General features: G+C 40.1%; 1 protein-coding gene across 1 annotated transcript in view; it reads left to right on the forward strand.

Annotated features, from left to right (window-relative positions):
• The window catches only part of LOC134820027 (E3 ubiquitin-protein ligase HUWE1-like), an 84,795-nt gene that overhangs the window by 42,364 nt on the left and 18,713 nt on the right, over window positions 1-23,718 (forward strand). Inside the window, exons 48-75 of the mRNA XM_063830204.1 lie at window positions 143-300; window positions 696-885; window positions 1,652-1,828; window positions 1,955-2,073; window positions 6,101-6,176; window positions 7,097-7,221; window positions 7,261-7,300; window positions 7,573-7,742; window positions 7,914-8,082; window positions 8,232-8,395; window positions 9,499-9,598; window positions 10,255-10,368; window positions 10,538-10,765; window positions 10,941-11,067; window positions 11,168-11,303; window positions 11,483-11,613; window positions 11,822-11,933; window positions 12,259-12,361; window positions 12,478-12,660; window positions 13,702-13,860; window positions 14,211-14,372; window positions 14,833-14,948; window positions 16,665-16,738; window positions 17,703-17,777; window positions 18,193-18,334; window positions 18,865-18,980; window positions 19,192-19,309; window positions 20,141-20,293. Coding sequence (XP_063686274.1) covers window positions 143-300; window positions 696-885; window positions 1,652-1,828; window positions 1,955-2,073; window positions 6,101-6,176; window positions 7,097-7,221; window positions 7,261-7,300; window positions 7,573-7,742; window positions 7,914-8,082; window positions 8,232-8,395; window positions 9,499-9,598; window positions 10,255-10,368; window positions 10,538-10,765; window positions 10,941-11,067; window positions 11,168-11,303; window positions 11,483-11,613; window positions 11,822-11,933; window positions 12,259-12,361; window positions 12,478-12,660; window positions 13,702-13,860; window positions 14,211-14,372; window positions 14,833-14,948; window positions 16,665-16,738; window positions 17,703-17,777; window positions 18,193-18,334; window positions 18,865-18,980; window positions 19,192-19,309; window positions 20,141-20,293 — 3,737 coding nt within the window. The remainder of the gene's footprint in view (window positions 1-142; window positions 301-695; window positions 886-1,651; window positions 1,829-1,954; window positions 2,074-6,100; window positions 6,177-7,096; window positions 7,222-7,260; window positions 7,301-7,572; window positions 7,743-7,913; window positions 8,083-8,231; window positions 8,396-9,498; window positions 9,599-10,254; window positions 10,369-10,537; window positions 10,766-10,940; window positions 11,068-11,167; window positions 11,304-11,482; window positions 11,614-11,821; window positions 11,934-12,258; window positions 12,362-12,477; window positions 12,661-13,701; window positions 13,861-14,210; window positions 14,373-14,832; window positions 14,949-16,664; window positions 16,739-17,702; window positions 17,778-18,192; window positions 18,335-18,864; window positions 18,981-19,191; window positions 19,310-20,140; window positions 20,294-23,718) is intronic.

Here is a 23,718-nt window from a genome sequence, read left to right on the forward strand (position 1 = left end):
TTAGTCTCTTTGAGTCTTGATACCATTTTAGGGTTATACGGGTTCCTGCTAGTCATTTTAATTGATTTGACATCTGAACCACAAGCTTAATCACACTGTATTATTGTGTTGTCATCTTGTTTAATAAGTCTACTTTCCCCAGGGCACTCTGAACAGAAAGAGAAGGCGAAATTACCTGGAACAAAGAAGTTCCTTGTAACCCAGTCCTCCATTCTGAAGATGTTGTCGGAGGCTGTTAAGAGTTACTCGGGAGTTGCCGAGTTCATTATCGACCAGACAGTTCTTAACAAGGAGGGCGAGGTACATTTCTTTGCTTTTTCTTTGCTTTTTCTTTGCTTTTTCTTTGCTTTTTCTTTGCTTTTTCTTTGCTTTTTCTTTGCTTTTCTTTGCTTTTTCTTTGCTTTTTCTTTGCTTTTCTTTGCTTTTTCTTTGCTTTTTCCTTGCTTTTTCTTTGCTTTTTCTTTGCTTTTTCTTTGCTTTTTCTTTGCTTTTTCATTTTTCTCCTTTCATTATGTCTACAGTAATATTATACCCATAATATAAATATTTTTGAGAAAATCTGAGAACTTACTTATGAATTTATGTACGTTACATGTTTAAATGTAAAGGTTTCAGGGTAACAGTTAGTTCTGTAATCTAAAGACAAAGTCTTTATATAAGCCCTTTGAAGTCAGGGTAACACCCCTTACCTTCAGAGTACGTATGCTCTAACGTTTATAATGGATAACCTGCTGGCTGCACCTGGCAAGGACGCCCCTCCTGGGCGGGAGGACACGCACGAGCACGCCAAGATGATCCTGTCCACTGTGGCAGCAAGTAACTCTAGTGATCCAGCTAAAGAGAAACTAGTAGACCAAATCAGACTGTCATTCATTAGCTCGCTCAGTGAGTCACTCATTTTCCCTTTATTATTTAATAGATTTTAAATTCATTTTAATACTTTCAACACTACCATATCGGGGGGGGGATCATAAGGTCAGAATCGTACGTGACGTTGGGGGTGGGTCATATTTTCTTCCAAAACGCAGTTAGTACTTTTGTACTAAGTGGTGGGTCTGCTGCTCATTTCCCAGAAAAACAGTTAGTACATGGTACTAAAGGGGGTGTCCAACCCCAAAAAACCCATTTTACCTCAAATTTCAATTTTGGGAATGGGTTTTGAGGTTTTTTTGGGTTTTTTAAAATTTTGTTGTAACTTTTTATCTAATTCGACTACATTGAAAACAAAACCCCTACTAAATAGTGGGTATAATTTGCCCATTTCCCAATGTTTAATGAGCTGTTTAAAGCAATTTATGGGTGGGTATCTTATTTTATATACCAAGACACAGTTAGTACCGTGATTTCTCAACAATTAGTACCGCAAAAGCCGGCAAAAGGGGTGGGTGTCTTAATTATTATCCGAAAAAACAGTTAGTACCGCGAAGTCACGTACGGCACTTGGTACCTGATCCCCCCCCCCCCCCCCCCCCCCCCCCCCCCCCCCCCTCCCGACTATATAACAAATAATTTGAGGCTCTAATGATGTAGTTTTACGAAGATTTTAAGCCATACGTTTACGTTGTGTGTTTCCCTTCGTGTCCAAAAGCATTATGTGAAAACATTATCTTTTTAAAACTTGGTCCAGATTTAAACCCTACTTACATCACAGATACGTTGGAGTCACCCGCTAAACACGCTAAAGTGCAAGCAATAGCCTCTCTGATGAGCATAATCCTGGACCCCAGAGGACCTTACAATCTCCCTGTGATGGTAGACTCGTTCAACCTGAACAGCAGCATTAGTTCCCAGTCTCCTCCTTACATCTCTAAACTTCTTATCGCTAAAGGTCATTCATACTTTCATAGTCGACATATCTGAACGTGTAAAGGATCATTTGTAAGGAAGATGGTTTGCTTTTCCCACACCCCCATTGACAATTCTGCAGTTTTATTTTACCATATATCTTTAACAGGTCTGGTGAGCGACCTAGCCCAAGTTCCTCACAAGTTAGACCTCTCCTCGCCTCACATGGCGCTCACTATTAACATGTGCCTAAAACCTCTCGAGGTTCTTACTCGACTCATCTACTCGGTGAGTTAGCTTACTATTAACATGTGCCTAAAACCTCTCGAGGTTCTTACTCGACTAATCTATTCGGTGAGTTAGCTTACTATTAACATGTGCCTAAAACCTCTCGAGGTTCTAACTAGACTAATCTATTCAGTGAGTTAGCTTACTATTAACATGTGCCTTAAACCTCTCGAGGTTCTTACTCGACTCATCTACTCGGTGAGTTAGCTTACTATTAACATGTGCCTTAAACCTCTCGAGGTTCTTACTCGACTAATCTATTCGGTGAGTTAGCTTACTATTAACATGTGCCTAAAACCTCTCGAGGTTCTTACTCGACTCATCTACTCGGTGAGTTAGCTCACTATTAACATGTGCCTAAAACCTCTCGAGGTTCTTACTCGACTCATCTATTCGGTGAGTTAGCTTACTATTAACATGTGCCTAAAACCTCTCGAGGTTCTAACTAGACTAATCTATTCGGTGAGTTAGCTTACTATTAACATGTGCCTAAAACCTCTCGAGGTTCTTACTCGACTCATCTATTCGGTGAGTTAGCTTACTATTAACATGTGCCTAAAACCTCTCGAGGTTCTAACTAGACTAATCTATTCGGTGAGTTAGCTTACTATTAACATGTGCCTAAAACCTCTCGAGGTTCTTACTCGACTTATCTATTCGGTGAGTTAGCTTACTATTAACATGTGCCTAAAACCTCTCGAGGTTCTTACTCGACTCATCTATTCGGTGAGTTAGCTTACTATTAACATGTGCCTAAAACCTCTCGAGGTTCTAACTAGACTAATCTATTCGGTGAGTTAGCTTACTATTAACATGTGCCTAAAACCTCTCGAGGTTCTAACTAGACTAATCTATTCGGTGAGTTAGCTTACTATTAACATGTGCCTAAAACCTCTCGAGGTTCTAACTAGACTAATCTATTCGGTGAGTTAGCTTACTATTAACATGTGCCTAAAACCTCTCGAGGTTCTTACTCGACTCATCTATTCGGTGAGTTAGCTTACTATTAACATGTGCCTAAAACCTCTCGAGGTTCTTACTCGACTCATCTATTCGGTGAGTTAGCTTACTATTAACATGTGCCTAAAACCTCTCGAGGTTCTAACTAGACTAATCTACTCGGTGAGTTAGCTTACTATTAACATGTGCCTAAAACCTCTCGAGGTTCTTACTCGACTAATCTATTCGGTGAGTTAGCTTACTATTAACATGTGCCTAAAACCTCTCGAGGTTCTTACTCGACTCATCTATTCGGTGAGTTAGCTTACTATTAACATGTGCCTAAAACCTCTCGAGGTTCTTACTCGACTAATCTATTCGGTGAGTTAGCTTACTATTAACATGTGCCTAAAACCTCTCGAGGTTCTTACTCGACTCATCTACTCGGTGAGTTAGCTTACTATTAACATGTGCTTAAAACCTCTCGAGGTTCTTACTCGACTAATCTATTCGGTGAGTTAGCTTACTATTAACATGTGCCTAAAACCTCTCGAGGTTCTTACTCGACTCATCTATTCGGTGAGTTAGCTTACTATTAACATGTGCTTAAAACCTCTCGAGGTTCTTACTCGACTTATCTATTCGGTGAGTTAGCTTACTATTAACATGTGCTTAAAACCTCTCGAGGTTCTTACTCGACTAATCTACTCGGTGAGTTAGCTTACTATTAACATGTGCTTAAAACCTCTCGAGGTTCTTACTCGACTAATCTATTCGGTGAGTTAGCTTACTATTAACATGTGCCTAAAACCTCTCGAGGTTCTAAATAGACTAATCTATTCGGTGAGTTAGCTTACTATTAACATGTGCCTAAAACCTCTCGAGGTTCTTACTAGACTCATCTACTCGGTGAGTTAGCTTACTATTAACATGTGCCTAAAACCTCTCGAGGTTCTTACTCGACTCATCTATTCGGTGAGTTAGCTTACTATTAACATGTGCCTAAAACCTCTCGAGGTTCTTACTCGACTCATCTACTCGGTGAGTTAGCTTACTATTAACATGTGCCTAAAACCTCTCGAGGTTCTTACTCGACTAATCTATTCGGTGAGTTAGCTCACTATTAACATGTGCCTAAAACCTCTCGAGGTTCTTACTCGACTAATCTATTCGGTGAGTTAGCTTACTATTAACATGTGCCTAAAACCTCTCGAGGTTCTTACTCGACTCATCTACTCGGTGAGTTAGCTTACTATTAACATGTGCCTAAAACCTCTCGAGGTTCTTACTCGACTCATCTACTCGGTGAGTTAGCTTACTATTAACATGTGCCTAAAACCTCTCGAGGTTCTTACTCGACTCATCTATTCGGTGAGTTAGCATACTATTAACATGTGCCTAAAACCTCTCGAGGTTCTTACTCGACTCATCTACTCGGTGAGTTAGCTTACTATTAACATGTGCCTAAAACCTCTCGAGGTTCTTACTCGACTAATCTATTCGGTGAGTTAGCTTACTATTAACATGTGCCTAAAACCTCTCGAGGTTCTTACTCGACTAATCTATTCGGTGAGTTAGCTTACTATTAACATGTGCCTAAAACCTCTCGAGGTGCTTACTCGACTCATCTATTCGGTGAGTTAGCTTACTATTAACATGTGCCTAAATCTTCTCGAGGTGCTTACTCGACTCATCTATTCGGTGAGTTAGCTTACTATTAACATGTGCCTAAAACCTCTCGAGGTGCTTACTCGACTCATCTATTCGGTGAGTTAGCTCACTATTAACATGTGCCTAAAACCTCTCGAGGTTCTTACTCGACTAATCTATTCGGTGAGTTAGCTTACTATTAACATGTGCCTAAAACCTCTCGAGGTTCTTACTCGACTCATCTACTCGGTGAGTTAGCTTACTATTAACATGTGCCTAAAACCTCTCGAGGTTCTTACTCGACTCATCTACTCGGTGAGTTAGCTTACTATTAACATGTGCCTAAAACCTCTCGAGGTTCTTACTCGACTCATCTATTCGGTGAGTTAGCATACTATTAACATGTGCCTAAAACCTCTCGAGGTTCTTACTCGACTCATCTACTCGGTGAGTTAGCTTACTATTAACATGTGCCTAAAACCTCTCGAGGTTCTTACTCGACTAATCTATTCGGTGAGTTAGCTTACTATTAACATGTGCCTAAAACCTCTCGAGGTTCTTACTCGACTAATCTATTCGGTGAGTTAGCTTACTATTAACATGTGCCTAAAACCTCTCGAGGTGCTTACTCGACTCATCTATTCGGTGAGTTAGCTTACTATTAACATGTGCCTAAATCTTCTCGAGGTGCTTACTCGACTCATCTATTCGGTGAGTTAGCTTACTATTAACATGTGCCTAAAACCTCTCGAGGTGCTTACTCGACTCATCTATTCGGTGAGTTAGCTTACTATTAACATGTGCCTAAAACCTCTCGAGGTTCTTACTCGACTAATCTACTCGGTGAGTTAGCTTACTATTAACATGTGCCTAAAACCTCTCGAGGTTCTTACTCGACTAATCTATTCGGTGAGTTAGCTTACTATTAACATGTGCCTAAAACCTCTCGAGGTTCTTACTCGACTAATCTATTCGGTGAGTTAGCTTACTATTAACATGTGCCTAAAACCTCTCGAGGTGAGTTAGCTTGGAATAAAGAGTGCAATTACCTAACAAATACAAACAACCTAATAAACAAATACAGAAAGTGTGACTTTTTTGAGAAATGATACAACATATTATGAAGGAGGAGTTGCTAAAAACTCTTCATCACATTGTGTTAATATGTGTCGAATTTATGCGGTACACCATGTATACTTATATTTAAGTTATGAAAATTCGACATGATGTATGATTAACTGGGCGGTAACCTTACATAGGTGTATGTTTGTATTTGTATTGTACACTATTCTAATATTCTATATATTCATTAATCATTGATAGATTCAGTAACTTTTTAAAGGGTATTTTGTATATATATATACAAAATACCCTTTAAAAAGTTACTGAATCTATCAATGATTAATGAAGGTTGATGATAATTGATGTCTCTTTTTAGGCGGTGTTGGCGGAATCTTCTCAAACTACTGATAAATCAGAGGATCCGGATAAGCAGGATAGGGACCGAACCAGAGGTTAGGATACTTGCTTTACAACACAATTAAAACTAACTTAGCTAACTTAAAAACAACAAGCATGAATTACGCCAATATCAGGGGGCACTTAAAATGGGTATATCATATTATTAGAAGGTGGTGTATAGGGAGGGGGGGTTATTAAGGTAACTTATTGTTAACAAGTGATCCGTTGGTTTATAAGTTAGCTTATTCTAACTGTACGTTGACTTATGTCACGTTGTTATACCTATTGTAACTGTAAGTTAACGTTGTTATACCTATTGTAACTGTAAGTTAACGTTGTTATACCTATTCTAAGTGTAAGTTAACGTTGTTATACCTATTCTAACTGTAAGTTAACGTTGTTATACCTATTCTAACTGTAAGTTAACGTTGTTATACCTATTCTAACTGTAAGTTAACGTTGTTATACCTATTGTAACTGTAAGTTAACGTTGTTATACCTATTGTAACTGTAAGTTAACGTTGTTATACCTATTGTAACTGTAAGTTAACGTTGTTATACCTATTCTAACTGTAAGTTAACGTTGTTATACCTATTGTAACTGTAAGTTAACGTTGTTATACCTATTTTAACTGCAAGTTAACGTTGTTATACCTATTGTAACTGTAAGTTAACGTTGTTATACCTATTGAAACTGTAAGTTAACGTTGTTATACCTATTGAAACTGTAAGTTAACGTTGTTATACCTATTCTAACTGTAAGTTAACGTTGTTATACCTATTCTAACTGTAAGTTAACGTTGTTATACCTATTCTAACTGCAAGTTAACGTTGTTATACCTATTGTAACTGTAAGTTAACGTTGTTATACCTATTGAAACTGTAAGTTAACGTTGTTATACCTATTGAAACTGTAAGTTAACGTTGTTATACCTATTCTAAGTGTAAGTTAACCAGTGACACATGATTACAGGTGAGGTAGAGGAGACGCTAGGAGACCTTATTCTGAACAATGTAGTAGATCAGCTACTAGACGGCACTTTACCAGCTTCCTCCGCAAACATCTTAGGCAGCTCGTCTCAGGAGGACATGGACACTATCTCTAGACCCATCCCTATCTCAAATGAAGGTGAGCTAATGGACGTCATCTCTAGACCCATCCCTATCTCAAATGAAGGTGAGCTAATGGACGTCATCTCTAGACCCATCCCTATCTCAAATGAAGGTGAGCTAATGGACGTCATCTCTAGACCCATCCCTATCTCAAATGAAGGTGAGCTAATGGACGTCATCTCTAGACCCATCCCTATCTCAAATGAAGGTGAGCTAATGAGATTTGTGAAGGTTTCTCCACCAACTCCGGCTAGTATACAATAATAAAATGTTCAGTTAATTAAATTATACACTAATTTTCTTATTCTGTAACCACGTAACACACTGTAATCTCAGGAGCTAGCTGGTCAGGACGACCAGACCGGCTAGTTGGGGACGAGGATGAGGACGAGGAGGAGAGACGAGAAGCGGCGGAGGAACCTGCTGTTAGAAGCAGTCCTAATCACGCTTCTAGCTCCTTTATTCAGGCTCTTCAGGGACTTGGGGAACCTTTCACTAATCAACAGGTTCAGATTCGGGGAATCAAATCACTAATTCCGTGTTTTGTGAGGTTTTATGACTATGCTAGTAGCAACTTATGACTACGTCGCAGCTGTTTCAGGCAGCCGCGACCTTATTTGTGATTTTACTTGTAGACTGGAATATTGAGAATTATAAACTTCTGAATTACAACTCAGGGTTACTCTGGCGACGGGGATGAGGACGAAGGTGACAGTTTCAGTGATGAAGAGGACGGGGATGACGATGACGATGATGGTGATGATGATGATGATGACGATGATGATGACGAAGAAGAAGATCGTCTGGGTAACAATCCAGAGGATGAAGATGATCACGGTGTCGATGGTAAGATGTCCACATAGTCAGTTGTTGCTTGTTGAATCTTAAATTGTAAGCATTCTTCTCAGAGATAGTGGCTATCATGAGGAGATGGCACTTATTAGGTTGCAGTCAGGTTTCTACTAGTAATATTATATTGAAATATGCTCCCTCAGACACGGTTGATGAAGCGGATGCTAACATGGTAGACGAGGACGAGGGTAGTGATATGGAGGTGGACGATGATGACGACGAGGACGATGTGGATATGGAACTGGACGACACTTCTAACCTCGTCTTCGATACCACTCGTGCTGACAACTTCAACCTTGACTTCCTGGTAAGATACCACTCGTGCTGACAACTTCAACCTTGACTTCCTGGTAAGATACCACTCGTGCTGACAACTTCAACCTTGACTTCCTGGTAAGATATCACTCGTGCTGACAACTTCAACCTTGACTTCCTGGTAAGATACCACTCGTGCTGACAACTTCAACCTTGACTTCCTGGTAAGATACCACTCGTGCTGACAACTTCAACCTTGACTTCCTGGTAAGATACCACTCGTGCTGACAACTTCAACCTTGACTTCCTGGTAAGATATCACTCGTGCTGACAACTTCAACCTTGACTTCCTGGTAAGATACCACTCGTGCTGACAACTTCAACCTTGACTTCCTGGTAAGATAACACTCGTGCTGACAACTTCAACCTTGACTTCCTGGTAAGATACCACTCGTGCTGACAACTTCAACCTTGACTTCCTGGTAAGATACCACTCGTGCTGACAACTTCAACCTTGACTTCCTGGTAAGATACCACTCGTGCTGACAACTTCAACCTTGACTTCCTGGTAAGATACCACTCGTGCTGACAACTTCAACCTTGACTTCCTGGTAAGATACCACTCGTGCTGACAACTTCAACCTTGACTTCCTGGTAAGATACCACTCGTGCTGACAACTTCAACCTTGACTTCCTGGTAAGATACCACTCGTGCTGACAACTTCAACCTTGACTTCCTGGTAAGATACCACTCGTGCTGATAACTTCAACCTTGACTTCCTGGTAAGATACCACTCGTGCTGACAACTTCAAGCTTGACTTCCTGGTAAGATACCACTCGTGCTGACAGCTTCAACCTTGACTTCCTGGTAAGACACCACTCGTGCTGACAACTTCAACCTTGACTTCCTGGTATGCACTGCAACTCCGGACTCCGGGCCGAATCCGGTATTTGTTCCTTACATGGAAAAACTTGTGGAATTAATTGACTTCACCATATAGATTTTTTTTGAGAAGATGATGGCCAATCTCCATGCTTGGAATTAATCACAACGTTTTTAGTTTTGAGTCTTATAGAAATCTTCTTCGTTCTTCACAAAAGATGCACCAATATTTCTAGTAATTCACATTTCACAACACTGCTATCCACTCCAGAATGACGAAGAAGAGCAGTTTGTAGCAGTGATGAACACTTCCCGTTTGAACAGCGCCAGAACACACTTTAGATGGTCCAACCACAGTCCCCTTGCCAGAGGTAACCCGTTAACATTATTATGGTCCAACCACAGTCCCCTTGCCAGAGGTAACCCGTTAACATTATTATGGTCCAACCACAGTCCCCTTGCCAGAGGTAACCCGTTAACATTATTATGGTCCAACCACAGTCCCCTTGCCAGAGGTAACCCGTTAACATTATTATGGTCCAACCACAGTCCCCTTGCCAGAGGTAACCCGTTAAAATTATTATGGTCCAACCACAGTCCCCTTGCCAGAGGTAACCCGTTAACATTATTATGGTCCAACCACAGTCCCCTTGCCAGAGGTAACCCGTTAAAATTATTATGGTCCAACCACAGTCCCCTTGCCAGAGGTAACCCGTTAACATTATTATGGTCCAACCACAGTCCCCTTGCCAGAGGTAACCCGTTAACATTATTATGGCCCCAATAATAAACGTTCATTCGTTTGTGATGATGTATTTTTTAAGTATGTAGATTGTAAATGATAAAGCTACTGCACATAACTCTGTTAGTGCGCTTCTCTACCAGCCCCCTGGCTACTGTTCTCTAGTTAGAGTCTAAGTAGAACTACCCCCGAAAATAACCCTTCCTCGGCAGCTAGAGCCCGAGCTAACGGCTCCACCAGCTCAGGACTCCCTACTATATATATATAATAACCCTTCCTCTGCAGCTAGAGCCCGAGCTAACGGCTCCACCAGCTCAGGACTCCCCACTTCTCATCCCCTGTTAATGAGGAACAGTGACATCAGCTCCACTACCGACACCACCACCACTGCTGCTGCTGGTTTGTAGTCTTTTGTACAAATCAGAATAGCATAGAATCTTATAAGCTACAGGATTCAAGTGATAATTTTTAAGTATTTAAGCATTTAAATGTCAAGAGTCTATTTCACTTAACATCATTATATTATAACTATTAAGCTAGTAGTCAATAACTCAGTGTCTCAACCTAGGGACGAGCGGGACCGTTACCTCGACAGCTAGAATACCGAGACTCTTGGACTCTGACACGGGGGCACCGTTCCTCCACCGTCTCCTCAATTCAGGAGCAGATGCTGTGCTCCTGGGCTCCTCAAGGAGCAGGAACAGCAGGAACAGCAGGGTGCACGTGTTCGATCAGGTCACTAGAGACGAGATCCTCAACTCCGACCTCAATGACTTCAACCCTGTCGGGGGAAATTGTGAGTTTGTAAAATTGTAGGTCTATGTAATTTATCCATGATTTGAACCTTATAATATCTTTTTAACAATGAACAGACTTCTTAGTGGTTGATAGGACGTTTGGACTGGAGAATTCAGTACTGAGTGTGTATCGTCTTATTTTCCATCTCGTCTTAGTTTTCTCTTCCCATTTAGCAGAGACGGTGTTGACATTACCCAGTGCACTCTCTCGATGGAGAGAAGAAGCTCAGGTCCTGGACGGATCATCTCTCCAAGATCTGGTTCAGTTGGTCAAGCCTCCCGTCATATCTACTCTCCAGAGGTACATTTCTTATTATTTTTCACCCCCTTCCGTCACATCTCTCCCCACACCACATTCTTGTTAGTTGCCCCTAACAATTATAAAACCTCAAATTCTACAGGCACATGGATGCTGAGGTTTCGGTGATCAAGGAGGCTCGTCTGAAGGAACTGAATGAGGAGCTTGCTAAGGAGGCGGTGGCGGCTAAGAAAAGGGAGGAAGAAGCAGAGAGGACTGCTAAGGAAGCCAAGGAAAAGGTTCCTTTTAAACGAATATTAAGTTTTAAATTTCTTTGCACGAGTTAACTGTTAAGTGAGGTGACTTTCCAAGACTTTTCATGAAACGATCGCTTACTTTTTAAACCTCAAGTCGCCAAAATTTAGTGGACCGACTGAAGTTTGTGTTTGGATTTAACTTCTCATGATTCCATTTCCAGGTGACAGCAGGAGAGGAAGAAGCAGGAGAAGAAGACTCAACCACACCCTCCGAAACATCTCCTTCAGACGACCTCGGTCCGCTCCTCTCATCTTCTCTCAACATGGCCAGCAACACCGGTAGTGAGGCTAGGTAAGTTTTACATGTTCTCTTCTGTCTACTGAATATTATCGCTCAATTTGGTCTTTTCCTTTTCCTTTGATTACTAATTGTTCCATGTCAACATTTAACAAGCTATGATATGCAATAGTATTCTAAGGGTACGGTAATCGTGTTAAAAATGTTATCATATTCATACTAATGTATGTTTAATCCTGTTTACTAATGTATTTGTTTCTAGTAGCGGAGGGGACGATGTGACTCCAGGGAACGAGCCCTCTACACGTGCTATGACCACCTCCAGTCTGAACCCAGCTCCTGGCGAGGGGTCTGCAAACCAGCAGCAAGTTCAGGTAACAATACAAGAGTCCTTTAACAAGAGTTCAGTGTCTGAGTATGTGCACAGTGTCTGAGTATGTGCACCATGTGGCGCGAGTAGACGTGCATACCGGCTAGAAAGTTGAAAATTGAAAAAGAAGAATGGATATATTACACTATTACACTGTTTTTATTTTTATATTAAATAATAAACAATAATTTAATTTTATAATTATGATAATAATAACCGACTGCCAAGGTACCTAGGCAGTCGAGACCTCTTATTGAGACCCGATATAATAATAATTGTAATTTAATACGACTTTCTGCAATTTAGTATCATAACCTTATTTGAACCAGGACCCAGACGACACTATGCCAGACATGTTCCCAGAGGACAGCGACAGTTCCCTAACCTCCGTCGGGTCTTCTGTAGGCTGGACTCCTCCTCAGAGCACCACAGGTTAGTAGCGGGGCTGCAGGTTAGTAGTTGAAAACTTAGTTTCCGCCTTTTTACAACCCAAACACGCTACGTGCATGTGCGACGAGCTTAAAGTTAATATCTTATTTTGTGACCAGGTCCAGAGCAAGGCAGCACAGCTCCAGACCGACCCTCTCCCAGCTACTCGCCCATGTCGGAGACTAACCCACTTGTGCCCACTGCCGGCCTCTCAAACACTGCTGACACCATGTCAGCTAGTGATGACGTCATGAGCACTGGTGATGTGACGTCATCATCCAGCGTGGTCACTACTTCTGCAGGTACGGGTTTATTAAGCACTTTTCAGATTATTCAGTATACTTAGTCATTATAATAATGTTTGGGCGGGGTTTCCAACCTCCTTTGCTAGTTTTTAATCTATAGCCCTATAGCGCGGATTACTTACTCAAACTGCAACTCAAACTATCAGTTGTACAGTTGTCCCGAGTAAAGGTGACTTGGTTATAACTTTATTCGAAAGTATTTAAACTTTAAAACTTTAAACTGTTTTGGTTTCATGGCTGTCCATATCTGGTTGTATAATGTATTATGTATTATAGTAGTAGTGGGGGGGGGGACATGTCACCCCCCACTACTACTATACATAATACATTATACATTATACAGTAGTAATACACTAAGTAGTAAAAACAGTAGTATAATGCCATTAAAAGAGCTTGTCTCGACACCCACACATTTATGATAAATAGCATTTGCATTTGATTGGTCTAAATATCGTGAGTTTTATGTTTCGTTTAAAGGTTTAAGAGGTATAACCGTGTGACTACTGGGTACCTGCTATATGATATATAACTTTCCTGCATTAGATTTTATCTAATTGATAAAGGATAGTGAAATGTCGGTAATGGAAGCAGGCATATAAAGTGAAATAGTGAAATTAAGTGAAATATAAGGTACCTTCAAGAGATTATGAAACAATATTAGAAAGACCACAAAACAAGGTCGTGCAATAAAATTACGCAAAAGTGCTGATCTTTGCATTTGACAGACAATAATTTCGGCAAGGAGCAATATTTTTCCATGGGACCAAAAGCATCTGATAGATATCACTCCCCTCTATCAGAAACAACTATTAAGTCAATTTCGAGAGAATTTTGATGAAGACCCCCCTGCCCTCTTAATAGATACTTCTTAAAGGTTTCTAGTTAAGATGTGAGGTGATGCCATTCTGATGCTGATAACTGCAACACCCTCAGTAACCCCAGTAACACCCTCAGTAACCCCAGTAACACCCTCAGTAACCCCAGTAACACCCTCAGTAACCACAGTAACACCCTCAGTAACCACAGTAACACCCTCAGTAACCACAGTGTCCTCGGCAATAACGGAGGTGACCTCTTTAGCCAGTGAGGTAGCAGCCAGCATCAGTGCTCTACGTGGTACTGTTCCTGCTCCTGAACCAACGAACGAGACCTCTGCTCAAACTGACACTACCCCTGTCAACGCTATCTATATTGATGGTTAGTTTACTCGGGGGGAGGGCAAGTTTGAGATTTTGTCTACATCTTCAATGAGATAACTGCCGGGAAATTATTAATTAATTAATTAACTTGAGAATTAATTAAGTTTAACTTGGGAACCTCTGCACGATAGAGTACAGCAAGGCCGACCAAGACAAAGCTGCTTGTCTATGTTGCTGAAGGAAGTTGAGACAAACTCTAAAGAGGAACTGCGAACCCTGATGCGGGACAGGGATATATGGAGGGGGTTATCTGGCGTAGATATGACTAAGTTCCGACATAGTAGTAGTGAGATACTGTATTGCAGAATTTTTCTAGTCCTCAAGTCTCTAAATATCTCCATCTGTCAGGAATTCCAGTACCAGAGGGAATAGACCCCTCCTTCCTGGAGGCTCTGCCCGATAGTATCAGGATGGAAGTGCTACTGGAGCAGAGTGCTGCACTGGAGCGACAACGCCGCGTAGCTGCTCAGCAGCGTGCAACCACGACGGAACCTCAGCAATCAGGGACTGGTGAGCTAGAGTTAACATGTTGTTGAAACTTTAGCTCTGACCTTTTAGAAGGACGTGCACTAATTATTGTATTTCAAACTCCAATGTAGATTATAGATCCAATTATGACTATTCAGAGAGGCTAGGTTCCACTATATTCATTATTTTAACTAGCAGGAACCCGTATAACACTAAAATGGTGTCAAGACTCAAGAGACTAAACTAATTATTACCTATTTAATTCGCGTTTTTGACCGTCGTCTTGGGGGTCCGAATTTTGGGCTCTAAAACTCCAATTCCTTGGCCAATTTTTATTTGTTCATACTGATTTGGAGGCCATTAAAGCATTTGACCCAGTCAAAATTGATGACGTGATGTCAGTAAAATGGTACGGATCCATCCATATATATCGTCTCGCTTTACACATAGTAAGATTTATATTATAGTAAGATTGTTTGTTAATAATGATTGTATTACCTAGTGGAACGAACAGACTCGGCGTACAACCCGAGTGATGTACTCATGTCACTCCCCTCCTCATTGAGAAGAAGTGTTCTGGCTGACATGGAGGAGAGTCAACTCAACTCCCTGAGCGAGGTAATGTAGTGTAGTGTAGTGTAGTGTAGTGTAGTGAAGTGTAGTGTAGTGAAGTGTAGTGTAGTGTAGTGTAGTGTAGTGAAGTGTAGTGTAGTGTAGTGTAGTGTAGTGTAGTGAAGTGTAGTGTAGTGAAGTGAAGTGTAGTGTAGTGTAGTGAAGTGTAGTGTAGTGTAGTGTAGTGAAGTGTAGTGTAATGTAGTGTAGTGTTGTGTAGTTTAGTGTAGTGTAGTGTAATGTAGTGTAGTGTAGTGCAGTACAGTGAGGTGTAGTGTAGTGTAGTGTAGTGCAGTGCAGTGTAGTGTAGTGTAGTGTAGTGTAATGTAGTGTAGTGTAGTGTAGTGTAATGTAGTGTAGTGTAGTGTAGTGTAGGGTAGTGTAGTGTAGTGTAGTGTAGTGTAGTGTAGTGTAGTGTAATTTAGTGTAGTGTAGTGTAGTGTAGTGTAGTGTAGTGTAGTGAAGTGTAATGTGGTGTAGTGTAGTGAAGTGTAATGTGGTGTAGTGTAGTGTAGTGTAGTGTAGTGTAGTGTAGTGTAGTGTAGTGTAGTGTAATGTAGTGTAGTGTAGTGTAGTGTAGTGTAATTTAGTGTAGTGTAGTGTAGTGTAGTGTAGTGTAGTGTAGTGTAGTGTAGTGAAGTGTAATGTGGTGTAGTGTAGTGTAGTGAAGTGTAATGTGGTGTAGTGTAGTGTAGTGTAGTGTAGTGTAGTGTAGTGTAGTGTAGTGTAATTTAGTGTAGTGTAGTGTAGTGTAGTGTAGTGTAATGTAGTGTAATGTAGTGTAGTGAAGTGTGGTGTAATGTAGTGTAGTGTAGTGTAGTGTAGTGTAGTGTAGTGTAGTGTAATTTAGTGTAGTGTAGTGTAGTGTAGTGTAGTGTAGTGTAGTGTAGTGAAGTGTAATGTGGTGTAGTGTAGTGTAGTGTAGTGTAGTGTAGTGTAGTGTAGTGTAATTTAGTGTAGTGTAGTGTAGTGTAGTGTAGTGTAGTGAAGTGTAATGTGGTGTAGTGTAGTGTAGTAAAGTGTAATGTGGTGTAGTGTAGTGTAGTGTAGTGTAGTGTAGTGAAGTGTAGTGAAGTGTAGTGTAGTGTAGTGTAGTGTAGTGTAGTGTAATGTAATGTAGTGTAATGTAGTGTAGTGAAGTGTGGTGTAATGTAGTGTAGTGTAGTGTAGTGTAGTGTAGTGTAGTGTAGTGTAATGTAGTGTGGTGTAATGTAGTGTAGGGTAGTGTAATGTAGTGTAGTGTAGTGTAGTGTAGTGTAATTTAGTGTAGTGTAGTGTAGTGTAGTGTAGTGAAGTGTAATGTGGTGTAGTGTAGTGTAGTGTAGTGTAGTGTAGTGTAGTGTAATTTAGTGTAGTGTAGTGTAGTGTAGTGTAGTGAAGTGTAGTGTAGTGTAGTGTAGTGTAGTGTAGTGTAGTGTAGTGTTCTGGCTGACATGGAGGAGAGTCAACTCAACTCCTTGAGCGAGGTTATGTTCCCCCCCCCCCCCCCCCCCCCCCCTAATGTTTCTATTTAAATGCACATCAATATTATTAATAATAAATATCAAATCAAATATTGTTTGCACCTAGAAAAAAAAGCTATTATTGGAGTTAAGAAAACATCAACGAATTGCAGAACTATCTGTCTCGTATATTTATGTTTTAGTATGAAAGCCCTCTTACTTGTGTGTCGCATCTTTAGTGTTTAGATTAAACTGTAATTACTGAACCTTTCGCTCCCAGGACTTAGTACAAGATTACGAGAGGATCAGATCGGAGCAAAGAGCTCGAACAGTCTACACGACCATTCCCTCCAGGTACTCCTCATTTAGTGTGAGAGGTCCCTACCATTTCATCATGTAGTCTTGTAGTCACGACTTTCCCATTCTCAACCTTTTCATACATGATATTATTTGTTCTATTCGCACAATTCTGATGAACATAACATTTCCCCCCTTTTTATTTTAACGAATCTAATCCGAAAACCACAAGTGGATTTTGTCTGATTTTGTTAATCTTGCCCTTTGACTAAGATTTTTTTCTGCCATGTCCCATATGACTTGTTTCCTCTACCCCACCCCTTTTGTGTTCGACTTTTCCCTCTACTTCTCTTTCAATAGCTCGTCAAACCCCGCCAGTCGCTTTCGGTTTTAAAATCTACATCTCTAATTTTGGTAGCATCTATCGTTATTTCACACCATTAGATTTATTATTGATCTCATAATTGATCTCATAATTGATCTCATAATTGATCAAGTTTACTGGTTCCTCACGTCATGCTCTCTTTTTGCTCACATAACGTTCTCTTTTTGTTCACATAACGTTCTCTTTTTGCTCACATAATGTTCTCTTTTTGCTCACATAATGTTCTCTTTTTGCTCACATAACGTTCTCCTTTTGCTCACATAACGTTCTCTTTTTGCTCACATAACGTTCCCTTTTTGCTCACACCACGTTCCCAATTTTATTTATTCGCATCACGATCCTTATTCGCTCAAATCACGTTCTCTATTTAATCTTATCACGCTCTCTTTTCGTTCACATCAGCGTTTGCTTGCTCTGCTACCTGTGGGGAGGAAATATAACCGGCTCTTAAAATTTCCGTTAAGAAAGAGCAACAACATACTAGTCTTCCCTCAAATTGTGTATCTTTCTCAATGTCCGCCTAATTAACTAAGCACGTTCAGACCACGTTGCCATCGTAACCGTGCACGTGCATGGTGGTGGCGCACGTGCACGTGCAAGGATTGCGCTGGCAATACATCAGTTTTCTCCCCACAGTGCCGGAGGAACAAGTAGGGCTGGTGGGTCTGCCAGATCACTCCTCTCCCGTCTTAATAACCTTGTAAACTTCAGGTAACCCCCAGTAACGCTTTATACTTGTCTTCCACCTCGAAATGTTCTCCTGTCATTTGATCAGTGGATGGCCATTCTTAGAAAGTATTCCAAGAAGATGAAAATTACAAGAATTAATTAGCACTGTTGCTCGGAGGATTATTGAGGAGATAAAGTAGTAGTGGAGATCAAATGAAAGGCGAACATTTCCACAAAAAAACCTGTCCATGCTGTTAAATCATGTTTTTGTCTCGTTATTATAGCTCATGTTAATGTAGTCTTCAGTAGATCAGTCCTAAACTGTTCTATGTTTTCATTCAATGTCCTGTAGTATTATGTTAGTATGCATATTCAGCTCTAAATGGCTAAATAAAGGAAACCCACCCCTCCCCACCCCACAAACTCCCAAAAGTAGCCCTGAAATGTTACTGCGTAGTTACAGGACGCTAAACATAGGCGGAGAAGGCCGGAGTGGGACGAGCAATCGAGCCTCTATTGGTCCTATCTTCGCTTCAACTATCCCTCCCTTCCCTCCCGTCAGTGGACTGTCCACCACCGGCAACACTTACAAACACGAGGTACGTATTTCATAAACACTTACAAACACGAGGTATGTATTTCATAAACACTTATAAACACGAGGTACGTATTTCATAAACACTTACAAACACGAGGTACGTATTTCATAAACACTTATAAACACTTACAAACACGAGGTATGTATTTCATAAATACTTATAAACACGAGGTACGTATTTTATAAACACTTACAAACACGAGGTATGTATTTTATAAACACTTACAAACACGAGGTATGTATTTTATAAACACTTACAAACACGAGGTATGTATTTCATAAACACTTATAAACACGAGGTACGTATTTTATAAACACTTATAAACACGAGGTATGTATTTCATAAACACTTATAAACACGAGGTATGTATTTCATAAACACTTATAAACACGAGGTACGTATTTCATAAACACTTACAAACACAAGGTACGTATTTCATAAACACTTACAAACACGATGTAAGTTCTTGATTTCAATCTTCAAAAAACTAACAAATTGTGTCACGTTATAATGATATCACCCTCTCCCAGATAAAACGAAGTGCGCAGTTGCAAGAAGAGGTGAGGAAGGTGATAAAGAAGAAGCCTATAGAGCACGAGGCTATCACCTGCCTACTCGTCCTCCTCTTTATCGATGATTCGCTCAGGTATCATTGTCAGGGGGAGCTTAACCGCATTTAACACGAGAAGCAGCAGTAGTAAAATGCGGCTGGAGTCACTTCAGACTCTTCTCTTATATCCATGCTATTTTGTGATAATAATTAATACCCGTGCCAATAAAATGACAACTTGTTCACCTACCCTTGAACTCATTATCCTCCTTCTCCCCGGTTCTAAATTTGTTTCCTCCTCTCCTAGGTTACAAACGTCTCGATTACACCGAGTTTTAAGGAACCTGTGTTGTAACACTGCTTCCAGAACCTGGGTCCTCATATCCCTTATATCCATCATACAGAAATGCAGCGCTGCTAAGAAGGTTCGACCTCTAATTAATTAATTTAATTCCTTGTGTAATCTTATCTTTACCTTGTCAAGCTAATTCCTTGTGTAATCTTATCTTTACCATGTCAAGCTTTTTTATGCAACTTATTTTTTAAAACGGCTTGTTTCAATCCCCTAATTTTTTTTAAATCTCTGGTGACAACCCCTCACTCCCCCTACAGACTATTAAACCTCTCACTCCCCCTACAGACTATTAAACCTCTCACTCACCCTACAGACTATTAAACCCCTCACTTCCCCTACAGACTATTAAACCCCTCACTCCCCCTTCAGACTAATAAACCCCTCACTCCCCCTTCAGACTATTAAACCTCTCACTCCCCCTACATACTATTAAACCCCTCACTCCCCCTACAGACTATTAAACCCCTCAATCCCCCTACAGACTATTAAACCTCTCACTCCCCCTACAGACTAGTAAACCCCTCACTCCCCCTACAGACTATTAAACCCCTCACTCCCCCTACAGACTAGTAAACCCCTCACTCCCCCTTCAGACTATTAAACCTCTCACTCCCCCTACAGACTATGAAACCCCTCACTTCCCCTACAGACTATTAAACCCCTCACTCCCCCTTCAGACTATTAAACCCCTCACTCCCCCTACAGACTATGAAACCCCTCACTTCCCCTACAGACTATTAAACCCCTCACTCCCCCTTCAGACTATTAAACCCCTCACTCCCCCTACAGACTATTAAACCCCTCACTCCCCCTTCAGACTATTAAACCCCTCACTCCCCCTACAGACTAGTAAACCCCTCACTCCCCCTTCAGACTATTAAACCCCTCACTCCCCCTTCAGACTAATAAAGCGTCCTCAAAGTCACCTGCCTCCCTCCTCTCCAGTATAAACTGTCAGAACAGCTGGCTCACTCTCTCAATGAACACTAGTTTGGGGTGTAAGAACAACGTGTTCGATATTAACGCCTCCAGCAAGGGTCAAATCAACTCACAGGTGGGAATTTATAACTTTTTAAACAGAAATAATACTGACAAATTAACATTTTTAACAAAGGCAAAAATGTTTATAACTTTGAGTTATGAAAACATTGGATGGTAATTGTTTTAATGCACTTATTAACTCTCTGACTAGAGAATTGTTTTTGATGCCCTAAAGGGTTTCTGATTAGTCTTTAAAACAGCACAATATTATATTTATCTTTTTTTCTGTTCAATAACGGCTTATAAAATAAGTACATTTATTTCACATTTATAAAGCTGACTCGTGGTTTCCACGAGATAGAGTGTAACGTTGCAGTTATACTACCGAGTTGCTTATTATTTATTGTGTTTATTATAAATTACACAATAACTCTCACTACTCCGAAGTGTGCAAATGTAACTGACGAATCTTTTTATTAAATTTCAAATTGTAAGTATTGTGTGTAACTATTGATAGCGGCATCTTCACTCTTCAGCAACATTAAATTTACAATTCTAAGCAAAATTTTCATGTGGGTTATTTATCATAATCCTGATATAGAATATTATATACTCATACATATTCAAACAAAGGATAAAGCCGTTGAATTAAATAACAAAATAAAATTTAAGATTGAATATCTTAATCTTATTAAATCTTGGTCAAAACAGAATTTATCAATAAATTAACGTTTTTCCTTGACATTCTCCACCCTTGGTACTGCTAGAAAACCAATCGGTTTTAATTATAATTCTATTGTTTTCGTTCTACATTATTTAATTAACTGCAGAACTCTCAAATCCCTGTTTAAAGTCCCTTCTACTAATGAACAGACGAACTTATTTGTGTAGTATTATAGTACATTGCAATGGTTACAGTACACTACTATGTAGAATATGTACTGAAGGGGTATCTTAAGAAGTTCTATTAGCAGGGCCCCTCCTCATTTAGCCCTCAATCAAGTTTTCTATCATTCGGCTCAGTCGAGACACAGATGTGTAATTTCGCATAGATCCAACGGATCCTTAACTACCCTCTACTCCATAGACTAGGTGACACTTGAAACGTTCTATTGTCTAGTTTTTCTCATCGATTTGTTTGTTATTTCTCGATTCTTGAGACAATTGTAGTAGTTGTACAGCAATCGCTCATTCTGTTACAGTACGTCATTGTCTACTTTACTGCTCTGAATTAAATTCTTTGAATAGTGTATTGTTTGTGCCCGCCAGATTTCAAAAAGGTCCTCTTGAAATTCTAGGAAGGGTACAAGCAGTTTCAAAAGATTGTCGTTTTTTGAACTGCGATTGAAAATCGCGTCTGCAATAGAATTACCCATATTATGCGCTGACTTTTAAGGATCCATATCTTTGGCCAGGATCAATAATTTTTATGAGACTGAAAGCTTCTGGTAGAGCTCACATACATAAAATCAATCTTCAATTATCAAGACCGCACCCTAATCTGCATTACACAGCATTAATAGTGAGAACTGCCGATATCAATACTATTATCTAAATAAATGAAAACAGTCCAAATAGTGTCTCTAAATGCATCATCCATTCTCATTTGGCTGTTTTGATTGTCTTATTGTTGATCTCGTGATGGTTCTTATGATTACTCCTCATTCCTTTAACGGGTTGACCTCCTTCACCCCCCCCCCCCCCCCCCACAACCGTCCAACCGGGCATGTCCTGTAAAACAGTAGAATTAACACAGAATTAACACTGATCCAGTTAGAGCACTATCTAACTGCCGTTACTTGGACTGGCCTAGTGCTGTTACTCAGTTAGCTCTGGTTTATAATTTACATGTAGACAGTCTTGTTACTACAGAGTTGCACTATTAATATGGTGGTGTTTGCTATAATGTTTCACTTAATAAGACGATCATGAGTCATGACGGGAGTTCCTGATGCGTTATATTTGCACTGTGCGTTATATTTGCACTGTGAGTCATGACGGGAGTTCCTGATGCGTTATATTTGCACTATATTTGCGTTATATTTGCACTGTGAGTCATGACGGGAGTTCCTGATGCGTTATATTTGCACTATATTTGCGTTATATTTGCACTGTGAGTCATGACGGGAGTTCCTGATGCGTTATATTTGCACTGTGAAGCTAAACATATATTTCTCGTTAAAATTATACCTATTCTTATTACCCTGCACAACTTTTATTTCGTACTTTACTTTACCCTTCAAATCTAAAATCTGATAATTCACTTTCCTCTAAACTTCTGGCCTGATTCAGTTTTTTATAGTTTTATAGCGGTTAAGGTTTGTCACTGTACGTTATTATAGCTTTATAGGGGGGGAGGCTGTGCAAGGTGGACGAATAGTTGTGCAATATCAGAATTGTGATCTAGATACTAAAACCGCATTAAAGGTGGAGAGCTCACTTAATTTTGCTAAGGTATCACAAATCTCAACATTGCGTCAACTCACATCTAATCCTTGTTCGCTCTGTAATATTATTACTAATATTACCAATAGTAATGTCAAGTAAAACAGGTAACTAGTGATGTGAGGATGTTATATATTAAACTAGTCATACGTCATCATGTGAGTAAGTAAGTAGTTAAAAGTTGTCATCCTCTTCTCTCCAGGTTGAGATTTTAATCTCTCTCTTGATTTGAATCCAAGGCCTGGGCCGTGAGAGAATCAACAGGAGTGTGTTTGTCGTGCAACCAGTGGTAGTACTAGCGATAACTTTTTTTCTTTGACTTTTAAAGATAACGTGCGGAATTTTCTCCAAATTTATAGTTTGAATAGTAGAAAACGTGGAATGTAGTACATTAGTACCTGAATGCTATTATTTAAGTTTAGAGTGTTAACAACCAGTAAGGATTTGTCTGACTTGTTGAATATTATAATATGTACCCCGCAAAGCATAATAGTACATACACGCTTGAAGGCAAATTGTCTAAACCTTACGTCAAGCAGTTAAACCCTCAATTGTATGTTGTATTTACAGGGGGTGCCACGTCCGTCTATCTGTCCGCTTGTCTCATAGAATCCAAAAAGGACTGGACAGGACAGGACAGGGCATAGGTCCAAAAGTGGACAAAAAATTTGTTAAAGTTTGCTAATGAGGCAGGGTGGTACTTTTTAAAAAAGTCACATTTTATGTGGTTCACCCTATAGATCCTGTTAAAGGTATTTTGAAGTACGAAGTGAGATGTCAAGCAATGTTGTACTACTAAGTCAAAATCTTTTCACTTTTTTTTTTCTGGAAACTACTTATGTTCACGATTCATGCTACCCTGATCATTATTAGCCGAAAATATTTTTATGATTTTCGGAGTCCGGACCTACCCTTTGGTATACGATTTTGGACTCGAAGGTTCCCTCTTGTAATGCGATCCCGGGAGGCAGGCCTCCCTTTTGCAGTGCGAGCTCGGAAGCGGGAGCCCTGCCTTCAGAGGTGAGTGGTACGTATCAAGAATGACTTGGACCA

The sequence above is a fragment of the Bolinopsis microptera genome, chromosome 8, assembly GCF_026151205.1.
Source record: "Bolinopsis microptera isolate Bmic1 chromosome 8, MBARI_Bmic_1.0, whole genome shotgun sequence".
In the NCBI taxonomy this organism is placed as follows: domain Eukaryota; kingdom Metazoa; phylum Ctenophora; class Tentaculata; order Lobata; family Bolinopsidae; genus Bolinopsis; species Bolinopsis microptera.